This window comes from Chionomys nivalis, chromosome 7 (genome assembly GCF_950005125.1).
Source record: "Chionomys nivalis chromosome 7, mChiNiv1.1, whole genome shotgun sequence".
NCBI lineage: Eukaryota > Metazoa > Chordata > Mammalia > Rodentia > Cricetidae > Chionomys > Chionomys nivalis.
In genome coordinates, this window is record NC_080092.1 from 101,945,323 (window position 1) to 101,959,215 (window position 13,893).

General features: G+C 48.4%; 1 protein-coding gene across 1 annotated transcript in view; it reads left to right on the plus strand.

The window, feature by feature from the left end:
- Tbcd (tubulin folding cofactor D) overlaps positions 1-13,893 on the plus strand; it is a 151,190-nt gene that overhangs the window by 31,169 nt on the left and 106,128 nt on the right. Inside the window, exons 8-11 of the mRNA XM_057774425.1 lie at positions 6,536-6,581; positions 8,562-8,694; positions 11,422-11,564; positions 13,305-13,365. Coding sequence (XP_057630408.1) covers positions 6,536-6,581; positions 8,562-8,694; positions 11,422-11,564; positions 13,305-13,365 — 383 coding nt within the window. The remainder of the gene's footprint in view (positions 1-6,535; positions 6,582-8,561; positions 8,695-11,421; positions 11,565-13,304; positions 13,366-13,893) is intronic.

Below are 13,893 nucleotides of genomic sequence, written 5' to 3' on the forward strand. Positions count from 1 at the left end.
AGCACTAAAAGTTTTTCCTCTTTCTTTCTTTCTTTCTTTCTTTCTTTCTTTCTTTCTTTCTTTCTTTCTTTCTCTCTCTCTCTCTCTGTCTCTCTGTCTCTTTTGGTTTTTCGAGACAGGGTTTCTCTGTAGTTTTTGGAGCCTGTCCTGGAACTAGTTCTTGTAGACCAGGCTGGCCTCCAACTCACAGGGATCCGCCTGCCTCTACCTCCTGAGTGCTGGGATCAAAGGTGTGCACCACCACCTCCAGGCTAAAAGTTTCTATTTTTTGACCTATGCTAATTTCTTTTGAGGTGTTTGCCCGACAGGTCATGACACTCCTTTGCCTTCCTTTTGAAGTCACTGCCCTTTGACTTTCTCATGCTACTTATTCTGGACATCGATCTACTTTTGTGTGTGTGTGTGTGTGTGTGTGTGTGTGTTGGGCCTGTGAGTCCAGGTCTTAATTATGGAAGGCAAGTGCATCTACACCTGAGCTACACCCTCTGAACTTCTTTCTAAAGCAGCAAAGTTGTTGCTCACACACACAGCAGTTCTGATTTCAGTATGCTTTGGAAGTATAGGTGCTTTGAGGTTCATGATGCTTTAAGCGTGGTTGCCATTGTCTGTTTTATGGCTGTCGCCTGTGCACCTGGCTGCTTTCTGGACAGGCACAAAGCCTCACATGGATGCTGTGGACTTTTTTTTTTTTTTTTTTTTTTTTTGATTTTTCGAGACAGGGTTTCTCCGTAGCTTTTGGTTCCTGTCCTGGAATTAGCTCTTGTAGACCAGGCTGGCCTCGAACTCCCAGAGATCCGCCTGCCTCTGCCTCCCGAGTGCTGGGATTAAAGGCGTGCGCCACCATCGCCCGGCTGCTGTGGACTTTTTAAAAGTGAAAAGGGTCTCACTTCTGTATTATCCCCATGCGATTTAGGATCTGGGCCTGAACTGTGTGAGTTCCCAGTTTGCAGACCTGGGCTGGCTTTTATGTGCTGTGAGATAGAGGGTGGACAGGTGGGCAGCAGGGTGCGGTCAGCCTCTGTCCCACATGGTGGTCAGGGTGGCCAGCAGGGCCATGCTCTTCCCTTGTTTACTCCTGGTGCCAGACCAGCTCCAGAGTTACAGTGTACAGTGCTTGTGTTGTGTCCAGTTGTGTGTAGCGGCTGAGTGCGGCAGGTATAGAAAGTGAGTACATGCAGGGTCCTAGGGTTCACTGGCAGGTTCCTTCTGGCCTGCCCAAACTAAAGCTTTCCTTGGTGACACCTCCCTGAGGCCTCTTCAGGTTCAAGGATGATTTTCTAAGCTATGACATGGTGTTTCAGAGGTGACAGTTAAGGGCCTAAGTCCTGGGTTGCCATTCATTTGCTCTGAGTGTGTTGAAGAGATCCGTCTGTGGTTGTTGGGTCTCTAGAGAGAAATGAAATTATGGGGACTTCTGTCGAGGACGGTCACTCATGGACTGGGGTTGAGCTGGTGGAAAGAGCTGAAGGAAGACAGTGTGGCTTCTGCTAAGGGGTTGTGAGTACCAGCATTTTGAATCCGTGGTTGGTTGGTCCCAGTTTCCAGGTGGGAGCTGAAGCAGCTGGGTTGCCTTATCCCACTAGAGACTAGAGCTTATCTCTGCTCTAGTGCCTGACACAGCTTGTGCCGCAGGACCCTTGTCTGGAAAGATTTTAGAGTTTTTGCCTTGTGATGCCCCAGCTTTCAGGTGAGACTCCTCATTGCCACTACCTGTTCTGCTTGAGCAGCTTGACAGTCTGGGGAGTCAACAAGCATCAGAGTTCTGGGCTCTATTAATAGCACTGGGTGGAGCTGGGACTTGACATCAGGACCTGGATTTTATGTTTTAATGTGTGTTTGTGTGGATGCTTATACGTGTGTGTCTACATTGTGTGTGTGTTTATGTGGATGCTTGTATGTCTTTGTGTGTGTATGTATGTATGCCTGTGAGGACCAGCAGGAAGGGTCCAATGCAGATGACTAGACACTGATTGGACCTTATTTTGATTTTGGTGCATGTGTATACGTGTTGCTTTATGCCATTACATGTGTTTATGCTGGTTTTAAATGCTTATAACTTGTGTGTCTACATGTGTTTATGCTCATGCTTTATTTGCCTGTTTGTTTCTTGAGACAGGGTTCTTCCTGTATAGCTCTGGATACCTTGGAACTTGCTGTGTAGACCAGGGTGGCTGCAAGCTGATGGTGATCCTCTTGTCTCTGTCTCTCAAGTGCTAGGATTATAGGCATGAACCACATGTCCACTTGTGCTTGTGTTTTGCATGTGTGTAAATGTGTGGAATCAGTGTGGCACCAGTGCTCTAGTGAAAGAGAACAGGTGTTCCAGTGAGAAGTACCAGAATTCTAGTGAGGACCAGTGTTTCAGTGAGGGTCAGTGTTCTTAAAAAAATTATTCATGTGTGCGTGGTGTGTGTGTGTGTGTGTGTGTGTGTGTGTGTGTGAATTTGGTGCATGCTTGCCATAATGCGTGTGTAGAAGTCAGGAACAGATTCCAGGAGATCAGGATCAGTGTTCTAACTGAAGGGTCAAGCACCAGTAATCTAGCGAGTATGCTAGACAGAAAGACTTAGTTCTAGTGAAGTCAGATGGTTGTCTGCTGCTGCCCTCCAAATCTAGCACTGTGTACAGGATCTGCATGCTGTGTGGCTGCCGTCACAGGGAGGGTGAGTTGGGAGGTGCTGGATCCAGTGGTAAGCTGTGGCAGAGGGTAGAAGACTTCTGTGGAAGGCGAGGAGGGCGGAACCCTCCTGGGTTGGCTAAGGTGTGAGAGAGGAAGAAAGACTTCCATGGCTTTTCACCTTGGTGTGGATCCTCTGGTCTACAGTGTCGCGGCCCCCCTCGACCAGCAAGGATGACGCGACCACCGGAGCTCTTCTCACTGCAGTTTTATTCAGGACCTTTTGACAATTGTAAAATCTCTCTCCCTCTCTCCCCGGGCAAACCTCTCCCAGCCCTTAAGTAGGCATGGGCAACCAACCCCAGATTGCCAGGTGGGCACTGCCCATAGGTCCACACATATGCAAGCAGCTGACAGTCATTGCGTGATAATAGCATAAGTCAGGCTTTAGCCATAGGAGTTGATTATCACAGAGAGCACTCGCTTTCGGGATCGCGGAGGGCGGGAGCCAGCACCATCAGGTGCGACTCCACGCAGCTCTCTACATTGCCATCAGGTGTGGCTTCACGCAGCTCGCTACAGTTCCCCCTTTTTGTTTTGTAAAGCTACAGGCAAGAGTAGAGGTCTGATCTCTGTTAAAAATGGAACATGTACTAGTGTCTGTCCAGGTGTCATCCACCCAGAGAACACTAGACCTGTCCGGTGTCTTTTTACAGAGGTGGGAGTTAGACACCAACCCACATGCAATCAGACTTGCTCTTCTTGAGGTTGATGTATGCTTACCTCAAGTGCAGTGCCCAAGCCTCGCATCCTGTGCTCGCTTCTATCTTTTAGCCAAACTTGGGGAGACTGTCCTGCTTCAATGGCCGTGAAGGCCTGAATGATCTTAACTGCATTGCGATGCTGTGAAACCCTTATGTGACAGACGCACCACAGGCATACCAGGGAGGCAAGCACCATTAAGCCTGTTAGGGCTCCTACTCCCGCCCACTCCTTCAGATGATCCATGGAGTGATCCAGGAGGATAGTCCTTCTGCCAGGCTGGCATCCATGCGTGTGGAATCTGCAGTCGCAATCGTCATCCGCAGCTTTTCCAGTTTTCGAATTCACCAGACCAATTACCTAAAAGATATCTAGACAATTCTTTAGACAGATTAGCTGCATGGGTTAATCTTTCATACTGAATGCTGGTCATACACAGCCCTGGATGGATAGAAATGTCTGACAGACTAGGGTATGGACTTGCCTCTCAACATACCCCAGCTGCCATACCCCCGTGGCACATTCATTCTTGTCAGCTGAGTGCATGGAAGACACCTTCTCCCTCGTGCACCTCTTTGGCTTCCCTAGCAGCTCAGCTGATCCTGCTTCTGCTAAATGACCATATGCTGTATTCTCATGGGTTGTCTGATCTTACACAGGATTTAAAGATAAATGCCCATGACAACAGGTGTTGAGATTGCCAGCAGTAGGGTTCCTAATCACCACTAGACCCAACCTCCCATTTGGGCTATGGTATTCTACCAACCCTTTGGCTAAAACAGTACACACAGGTACCTGTTCTTACAATAGGGCAGTCTCTTGATTTAAATTCGCTCTGTCGCAGACTCTTCAGCAGCGTGCAGAGCCTAAAACTGCCATTACCTTTTCCTTGCCCTGCAGCTACGCTGCGTTCTCGGGCAGCCCTGTGGCGTCTGTGCTCCAGCTTGTCTCAGCTCCAGCACTTGTTGCTTTGCTGATACTCTTAGCACTGCTGTGGCATCCGCCAGGCTAGGCACCGACTGCTGAGGCAATGTGCCTTCCACCACAGCCACCTAGCAAAGCTCTGCTCCAGCTGCCTTTCTGCCCCAGCTGCATTTGTTCTGGGTCCAGACTGGTGCACGGAGTGGAGCAGAACTCAGGGAAGCAGGCTTGCTGCTCTGCCACCATTGAAGGGTCCCCACTTACACGTTTTAGGGGATTTGGGCGTTGTCAATCTGTCTGGCTACTTCCTGCTGAGCGGGGACGTTGCATTCTTACTGCCATTTTCAGCTGCGCTCAGACACAGGTCGCAGCAGTGACTGGGGAGAGGCGGAGACTCTACCTCCCCACCGAGCTGGAAGGTGGAGGCGAGGGAGCTTCTATGCCCTGAGGCACACGCTGGGAGTGGCCTAGCGTTCTGGCCTTGTTGGTCCTCAAGGCAGGTCCTGGGTATTTGCAGCTTCGCAGACCCTCAACACTGCTTGGCCTTGGAGCCGCAGCTGCTCACACTCCACTGCAAACTCAGGAGGTCTTGGTAATTCAAACCACATGAATCTAATTCCCTTCCTTTGCGTACCTTGTTCAGCAGCAAAATTCAGATCTCTACCAAGCTTGTCCCAGGATGACACATTAAGATTGCCAGAGACGGCAAACCAAGGAGCAATTGTGTCACATTTAGTCAAAAACCTTTCCAATGTGCTCCTTAACAGCTCGTTAAGAGCCAGAAAAATCAGGTGTGATGTTGAAGCGCCCATTCTAAAATCCCATTCTTTTATTTTCACTTTATTTTTTTTTTTTTTTTTTTTTTTTTTTTTTTTTTGGTTTTTCGAGACAGGGTTTCTCTGTGGCTTTGGAGCCTGTCCTGGAACTAGCTCTTGTAGACCAGGCTGGTCTCGAACTCACAGAGATCCGCCTGCCTCTGCCTCCCGAGTGCTGGGATTAAAGGCGTGCGCCACCAAACCGTCCACTTTGGTCGTGGCTCTCACTTTGATCCGTCTGCTATAGTCGCAGCTCTCATTACCCCCACTCTCCCTTCTACCGGCGAGAGTGGAAAACCCGCTTTGTTCGCGGATCCCCAGTCTTTACCTGAGGATTATCCGGTGCACCCCCTGACTGCAGCAAGTTCTGGGCTCCACGGAGAGAGGTTTGGAGGATCCCCGTACGCGGCACCACTTGTCTTGTCCCCGTACGGGCCACCAACTGTCGCGGCCCCCCTCGACCAGCAAGGATGACGCGACCACCGGAGCTCTTCTCACTGCAGTTTTATTCAGGACCTTTTGACAATTGTAAAATCTCTCTCCCTCTCTCCCCGGGCAAACCTCTCCCAGCCCTTAAGTAGGCATGGGCAACCAACCCCAGATTGCCAGGTGGGCACTGCCCATAGGTCCACACATATGCAAGCAGCTGACAGTCATTGCGTGATAATAGCATAAGTCAGGCTTTAGCCATAGGAGTTGATTATCACAGAGAGCACTCGCTTTCGGGATCGCGGAGGGCGGGAGCCAGCACCATCAGGTGCGACTCCACGCAGCTCTCTACATTGCCATCAGGTGTGGCTTCACGCAGCTCGCTACACTACAGCTCTGAATTTGTACACTGATGACAATGATGAGACTTTGCACCTCTAGTTCAGTCTGTACGCACTGCAGGTTAGGATCAGAGCCCCTTGGAGGACTAGACTCCATTGGTGTGCTCTTGCTATGAGCAGACCTGTTGGAGGATTCCTTTTCTAAACTTCCCTCTATCAGGAACTGACTTTCTTTACCCGGTGGTGTATGTAGGCAGACTTTTCTGTCCTGCCAGCCAGTTCCCAAATACCACACAGAGACTTCTTATTAATTATAAATGCTTATCCAATAGCTAAGGCTTGTTATTAGCTAACTACATTAGCCCATATTTCTTAATCTGTGCTCGGCCATGTGGTTCAGTGTGGACTTTGTCCTCTTCTTCCTAGCGTCCTCTTAGTCTGGTTCTCCCACCTAACCAACCTATCCTGTGCAGCTAAGGCCAGTCAGCTTCTTTAGTAAACCAGACACAGTGACATATATTCACCTGGTATAAAGGAATATTCCACAAGTATATGCTCAGCAAACATTCTGGAAGATGTAATGAGTTTGTTCTGATAACTTGTGTACATTTTAAACTTAGAAATGTATTTAAAGTCTATTATTTTTTCAGGCTCAAATATTTAAGCATGGAAAACGTGAAGATTGTCTACCCTATGGTAAGATTAATTTAAAGAACAATATAAACATACTGCTGTGAGTTTGTGTGTTTCTGTGACACAGTGTATGTAACAGTGTGTGTGTATATACATATATATATTTAACAGTATATATATATATATAAAACAGTATTGCAACAGTATATATAACAGTATTATAACAGAATAACATACTGCTGTGAGTTTGTGCTTCTGTGACACAGTGTATATAACTGTGTGTGTGTGTGTGTGTGCGTGTGTATATTTAACAGTATATATATATATATATATATATATAAATAAAACAGTATTTTAACAGTACATATAACAGTATTATAACAGAATAAACATACTGCTGTGAGTCTTTGGACACTTTTACTCAAGCATGAACCTGTAGCTTTGTTTATTTGGACACTGTAAGTTCTTTGACTTTGTTTTTTGTTCTTTAATATAACTATGATAAACTATTCCACTATGTATTTGAAATATAGGAAATTACTAAAGGCTCTGTAGTGAAGAGCTGGGTTTTGCAATGCTCCAAGCGCCCTGACTTAATCGTGGAGGGGCCTGGTCATAGTAGACTTGGTCCTAAGGTCACCTGGGACCTTATAGCTGCTTTGTTTTCCTGAGTCACCATTCCCCATTGCTTCATCCCCCCCATATCATCTTAGCGCCTCTCCCCGTGCGTCATCCCTTATACTCATTGCTCTGTTCCTTACACCCTCACCGTTTCATTTCTCCTTCATGCCCCTCCCCATCGCCCCCTCCCCACTACCCTCTCCCCATCACTTCATCTCAACATCTCATCTCTCACCATCACCTCATTCCCTCTCTCACCACCCCCATTACCTCGTCCTCCTCCACCTCGTCCTTATTCCCCATCACTTTATATCCCCTCCCCTTTACTTCATGCCTTCTTATCATTTATTTCCTCCCCATCCCCTCATCCTCCCCTTCTGTCCTCCCATCTTCCCACTCCATTGGCCCCACCTTCCCTCCTCGCTCATTCCTTTGGTTCACCACCGCCCTCTTTCCTGGCCTCTCACTTCTGATCCCGATCACTCCGTCCCCTTCCTCATTGCTTCAGCTCTTCCCTCTTTACTGCCACCCATTTCTCCTTCATTGTATCCTCTCACTCTTTCCCTGGTCTTGTCCCAATCCCTTCCATCACTGCACTACGTCAGTCCTTCTCCTTCCTCCTCCCCTGTCCTTTCATTCCCTCCCCGTGCTCCCTCCTCTTCATCACATCCTCTTTTGTTACCCATCAATTCTCTCATTGTCTTCCTGCCGACTCATCCTCCCTGCCTGTGGCCTCACACCCTTTCCCCGTCCCCTCACCCCTTCCTCACTTCTCTTGTCACCCAGTCCTGTTTCTCTGTCTAGACTTTTTGCCGGCTCCCTCCCACTCTGTCTTCTTTCCTCCTCACCCTTATGTGATTGGTCTCAGTCTTGTCTATTTTACTTCCAGCCCATCTCAGAGACCTAGCCCTGTGTTTCTATCCTAGGCTTTAGTTTTGACTGTAGAATGCCATTATCATATTCTGCCCCACCGTAGTTCCCTGGATGGCCTATGCAACCCAGGGTCTCATGTAAGAGATCGTCCTATTATGCTCCCTTGGGGCTCAGTGTCTTGCCTTAGCATTGCCTCCATTCTAGCATAGTGCTGAATGAGCACTCCTTGAATAAAACAAACCCCAGAAGCACTGGTAAATTTGAATGACTTTTTTTTTGCCCACACTTGTGCCCCAGTGTCCCTCAGGCCCTGCATGATTGCTTGCAGCAAAAAGACTTCTCTTATGCTCTGGGCCATTTCTACTTTTTGTTCCATGGTTAGGACAATAAAGAGGCTTCACTCTAGCAGTTCTCGGCAGATAACTTGGGAAGAAAGAGGTCTCGCACAGGGATTCAGTGTGAATTATCTACCTTGGGCCCGGGGGATTGACCCATTTCAGGGGTGCGTGCCACCTCCTGCCGCATTGAGTTGCATGTTCTCATCTGCAGCCAACACTGTGCTCCAGTGCCTTGATGGGTGCAGACTCCCCGAGAGCAACCAGACCTTGCTGCGGAAGCTTGGTGTGAAGCTTGTCCAGAGGCTGGGGCTGACTTTCCTGAAGCCGAGGGTGGCCAAGTGGAGGTAAGTTAGGCCTGTGACCTTGTTTTTCTCTCAAGAGGAGAGGCCTGTGTGGGCTGAACAGCAAAGTCTTCTGCTTTGGTTTCCCCTTTGGTGTCTGAATATTTCTGGTTTTGAAGGAATAGTTTGTCTTTTGGCTATTTTCTGACTCAGTATCTTCAGCAGAATGGCTGAAGCTAGAATGGTAATGGGAGAAGCTTGCTCTGTCTTTCCCTAAGGTACGGCTCAGGTATACCTCCAAGGTGTCGATTTGGGCTCTTGGGCTCTTGGGGGAAAGCTTTCTGGTTAGTCACCTCTCAGAGAAAACTTGGCTCACTTTGGAAGGTTTGTTCAGAAGTGAAAGTGGCTTTTCTTGCTGGTAGATACAATGTCTTCTAATATCTCGCAGTATATTCTGTAGCCCAGGCTAGCCTTGAGTCGCACTCCTCTTTGTCTTCTAAGTACTGGGATCCTAGGCATGTGCCATCATGTCTAGAAGGTGCTGGCGTTGTTGCTATTAACATTATTGAATGTGAGCGTTCTGCCACTGAGCTGCACACAATTATCAATGTGTGTCATTTGAGAAAAGTTACATAAGTTTCGTTAAAACTTCTTCCAAAAGTGTGGTGAATTCCAGAGAAGTATTTTAGGCTTTAGAGATGTCTAACTGAAATATCCTCATGTGTTAGTGTGCACTTCACTCTCAGGCTGTTTAGTAGGCCACATTCTAGTGATCTGTTCTCAAACCTCATGGAAAATCTCCAAAGAAACAAAACCAGTAGGATTTGAGCACAGTATGGAAGCTGGTGAAACCTAAGGTCTGAGTCTGCAGACTCAGGAGGAGCCTGTGACCTAGCCAGAGGCTGGCAGGTGGGCAAGGCAGCCTTCTGTTTTGCCCAGGCTGTCAGCTGATTGGACAAACTCACCTGTGCTAGAGCTAGTCTGTGTGTCCAGAAGTGTCCAGTTAATGCTCACAGCTACTAAGAAGCTTAATTTAAGAAAATAATTCAATATTACCATTATTTGTCTCTATTTTTGCACACCTAATAATGTAGTTATTAATAGAATTAGGTTTTGCTGGGCTTGGTGGCACACTCATAATCCTAGCACTCTGTGAGGTAGGAGGAAAGCTTACGGCTGGCCTGTTGTACATGCTGAATTCCAGGCCTGCCAGAGCTACGTAGTAAGACTCTGTCGCTTAAAAAAAAACCAAACCAGACCAAAATATGATCTGGTGTTTGTTTTGTTTTGTTTGAGATGGAGCCTGTATATGTAGCCCTAACCCTGTCTGTCCTGGAACTTGCTTTGTAGACCAGTCTGTCCTTAAACTCACAGAGATCCTTCTGTCTCTTCCTTTCGAGTGCTGGGATCAAAGGAATGAGCCACCATGCCTGACTAATGATTGGATATTAAGGTCACCCTCTTGCTATTTGTTTTCTCTTGCTTTTTTCTCTTTTATTTCTCCCTCCCTACTTGTGCAGGGAAAGGGTCTTCTGTAAGGGAGACTGACTGACCTTGAATTTGCTATTTTGATGACCTTGATTTCCTGTTTTTTTTCTGTCTCTGTCTGTCAAGGGCTGGGATTGCCGGCATGAACTACTGTGACCAGTTCCTCGTTCTCTCTCTCTCTCTCTTCTCAGGTTCTTGTTATATCTCCTAGCACTACTCTCTAAAGGCTTTTTTCCCAGTGCAGGTGGTGAAGTTTGGTCTTCAGAGGCTGTGGTGTGCTGGGTGGATCCACTTCCTGTCTTGTGTTGGCTTTAGTTTTGTTAGTTTATTTCAGTTCTTCTCTTCTGTACACAGGTTTTCCTTAAGTGAGAGCTGGAACTTCTGGTCCTCTCTGGACTCGATAGCCAGTGTCCCTAAGATCCCCTGAGTGCTGAGAACTCTGTGCAGCTTTCCCCTGATCTTCTCTCTGGGTCCTGTCCTGTTTTTGCTCACTGTGGGAATGACCGAGGACGTGAGGGAGATTGTGTGTGAGTTTTATGTTCATTCTCGCAGCTCGTGCCTGTCTAGTGACCTGCGCAGCACCGTGCTGTGTGTTTGCTGCAGTCTTGGCAGTGCCTGTGAGACAGAGGTAAAGGTGGGTGCATAACTGCAATTCTGTGTTGGGGAGGAGAGCACCCTGCCTCGACCCAAGTGGGTCTCGGAGGTTTGAATTCTCTTTGGAGGTGGGCTTTCATTACTCTGGCATGCCGACTCTTAGCAGGGAGTTGCTTGGTCAGGGCCAGACAGATGATGGTTGAGTGGTGTCCATGAAAGGGCCAGACAGATGATGGTGTCCATGAACCACATTATTGTTGGTTCCCCAGTCAGATGGGAGATCTTTTCAGAGCTGCACTTGGTGTATAGGTAAGGAGTGGGCCCTGTGGCCTGGGCTGAGGGCTGAGGCCAGAATGCCAAGCAGCTGGAGAAGGCAGCCATTTGCTTGTGAGCAAGGGTGAGGCCCTGATGTCTTTCATGTGTAGCCTGTGGCGAGACCTTGCCATTGCCTTCTGCCTTCAGACTTTGTTGTGGATGGCTCTTGAGAATTAGGGCATGCGTCTGCTCTAGGTTGACTTTCTTTGAGGCTTGTCCTGATAGTATTACATCGGTAGTCTTCTTTCTCCCCCAGTCTGTATGATGTGTGAGAGTTTTTCAGGCCTCATGTATGATTTTGAGGGATGCTAAGTTGATGCCTTCACTTACCAGACAACTTGCTTTTAGGGTCAGGCTGTGCCTGCCAGCCTGAGATGATTTTGTTCTCCACAGGTATCAGCGTGGCTCTCGGTCTTTGGCTGCCAACCTGCAGCTCAGTGCCCCGGGTAAGAGTGAGCAGAAGCCACTGTCCGATAGCTTAACTTCTGATGGCGATGAAGACTATGATGTCCCAGAGGGGGTGGAGAGTGTGATAGGTAAGTGGAGCCACAGCTTGTGTCACGCACGTCTGTGCTTTTCTTCTCTGTTTACCCTCCCTTCCCTTCCTCACCTGACCCCTGACTGACCTCCCCATGGACACTCGCTCTTGCAGTGCCAGCTTCCCTCTGTCCCTTCACCCCTCCACACTGCCTTGGTACACCCTGACCCCTAAGTTGCTCTCCCTGGTTGTCTTCAGGGAATCAGGGCTCCCAGGAAAACAGATTTGGAACGTGGGACTCATGTTTCCAACCTTTATACTCTGTCTTGTCTGAGCATGGGACATGTGTCTCCAACCTTTATCCTCTTGTCTTGTCCGAGCATGGGACATGTGTCTCCAACCTTTATCCTCTTGTCTTGTCCGAGCATGGGACATGTGACTCCAACCTTTATCCTCCAGTCTTGTCCAAGCATGAGACTCGTGTCTCCAACCTTTATCCTCCTGTCTTGTCCGAGCATGAGACTCGTGTCTCCAACCTTTATCCTCTTGTCTTGTCCGAGCACACTTTCCATCATCTCAGACTACTGTAGACCTCCACACTTATCAGGAATCTTGACCCAGGGTTCCCAGTCCCCCCTTTACTGTGCCCAGCCTCAGGTTCATCGCTGTCTTCTCACTCTCCCTTCCTTACTATGGATGCTGGATGGAGTGTGATCCTCAGCCTCCACTTCCTGGGAGGATCCTGGCGGGAGGTACAGAGCCACGTGATCATCTCCCTTGCTGTGTTCTGTCCATTCATTTTTCAGGACAGTTTTCCCCAGACTTGTCTATCCCTACTGTCTGTATCGTCTCCTTGACCTCTGTAGTAGTGTTTCTGCAGCCAGCACTCACATGTATTTGGTCTTTTCTTGGACGACCCCTCTTCGCTTAGGATTCTCTTCCCTGGTTGCTGCGCCACAACACCTGTCCTGAGTCCCTCTAAACCACCTTGAACTCCGTAGACACAGGATGAATTCTCTTGCTCCTTCTCTGTTATTGCCCACCTACCTGCCTTAGGCGTGTTACTTCACGCTCTGCTCCCCCAAAGACCACCCAGTCTGCTGATTTGTTTCTTCCCACCCTGACCATTAGCTTTTTATCCATGTCAATTCTTCTGGGGTTTGCCCTCTGACCAGTGTTTGGACCATACTGGGCCTGTAGGGCTGTGTGACCTGGGGATAGCCTTCTGACTGCCTCTGGGCTAGTCCCCAAAGACCTCATCTTCCCTTGTGGGAGCCTTCCCAGATGTCTCGGGTTTCTTTTTTTTTTTTTTTTTTTTTGGTTTTTCGAGACAGGGTTTCTCTGTAGCTTTGGTGCCCGTCCCGGAACTAGCTCTTGTAGACCAGGCTGGCCTCGAACTCCCAGAGATCCGCCTGCCTCTGCCTCCCGAGTGCTGGGATTAAAGGTGTGCGCCACCACCGCCCGGCTTCAGACTCTTACTTTTTAGAGAAACGGTCTCACCGTGTAGCCTTAACTGGCCTGGAACTCTGTATAGACCAGCCTGGCTTTGAACTCAAGAGATCTGCCTGCCTTGGCCTCCTGAGTGCTAGGGTTTCCAAACTGATTTCCTCCTTCCTCAGCTTGCCGAGTGCTGAGATTACAGGCATGTGTAACCCACGGCTGGCTAACGCTAAGATTCTCAGCACAATTCGCACAGTGTATGCTTTGGAGTAGAGTACAGGATTGGTGGAGTAGTTTGCATCTAAGAAGAGGACTAAGGTTTTGTGTGGACTGATGGTGTGTGTCCTGGTTCTTGCAGAGCAACTGCTCACTGGGCTGAAGGACAAGGACACTGTGGTGCGGTGGTCTGCAGCCAAAGGGTACGTATAGAAGCTGGGTGAAGCCAGGTGAGGGGCAACGCTGAGTGCCGGCGGTGAGGCCAGTGCTGAGTGCTGGTGGTGAGGGGGCAGGTGTGTCCAAGCCAGTGTTCCTTAAAACCTTGCATGGGCTTTGAGAGTTGTAAATAGTTTGTAGTTTTCAAATGGTAGAACTATTGTTTTATATACTGTACATTTAAAGATAATTACTAGCTGGGAATGGTAATTCCAGCATTTGGGAGGCAGAGGCAGGCAGATTGCTGTGAGTTCAAAGCCAGCCGGACCAATGTGGGAAGTTCCAGGGCTGCCAGAGCTACATCGTGAGACCCTGTCTCAGAAACCCAAAAATTTAAAGAAAAATTCTGAGGTTAAATTTAAGCTCCCTGAAGTGGTGTGAGGCCAATATTAGTAATAGTTGGTTCCTATAAGTTACATGTTAGGTTGTTGAAGAGATTCTGTGTGGTAAAAATAGAGCGAGGCAGGGCTGTGTCCTGCTCACAGGTTCCCCTGACATCACAGATAGGAGGGGAC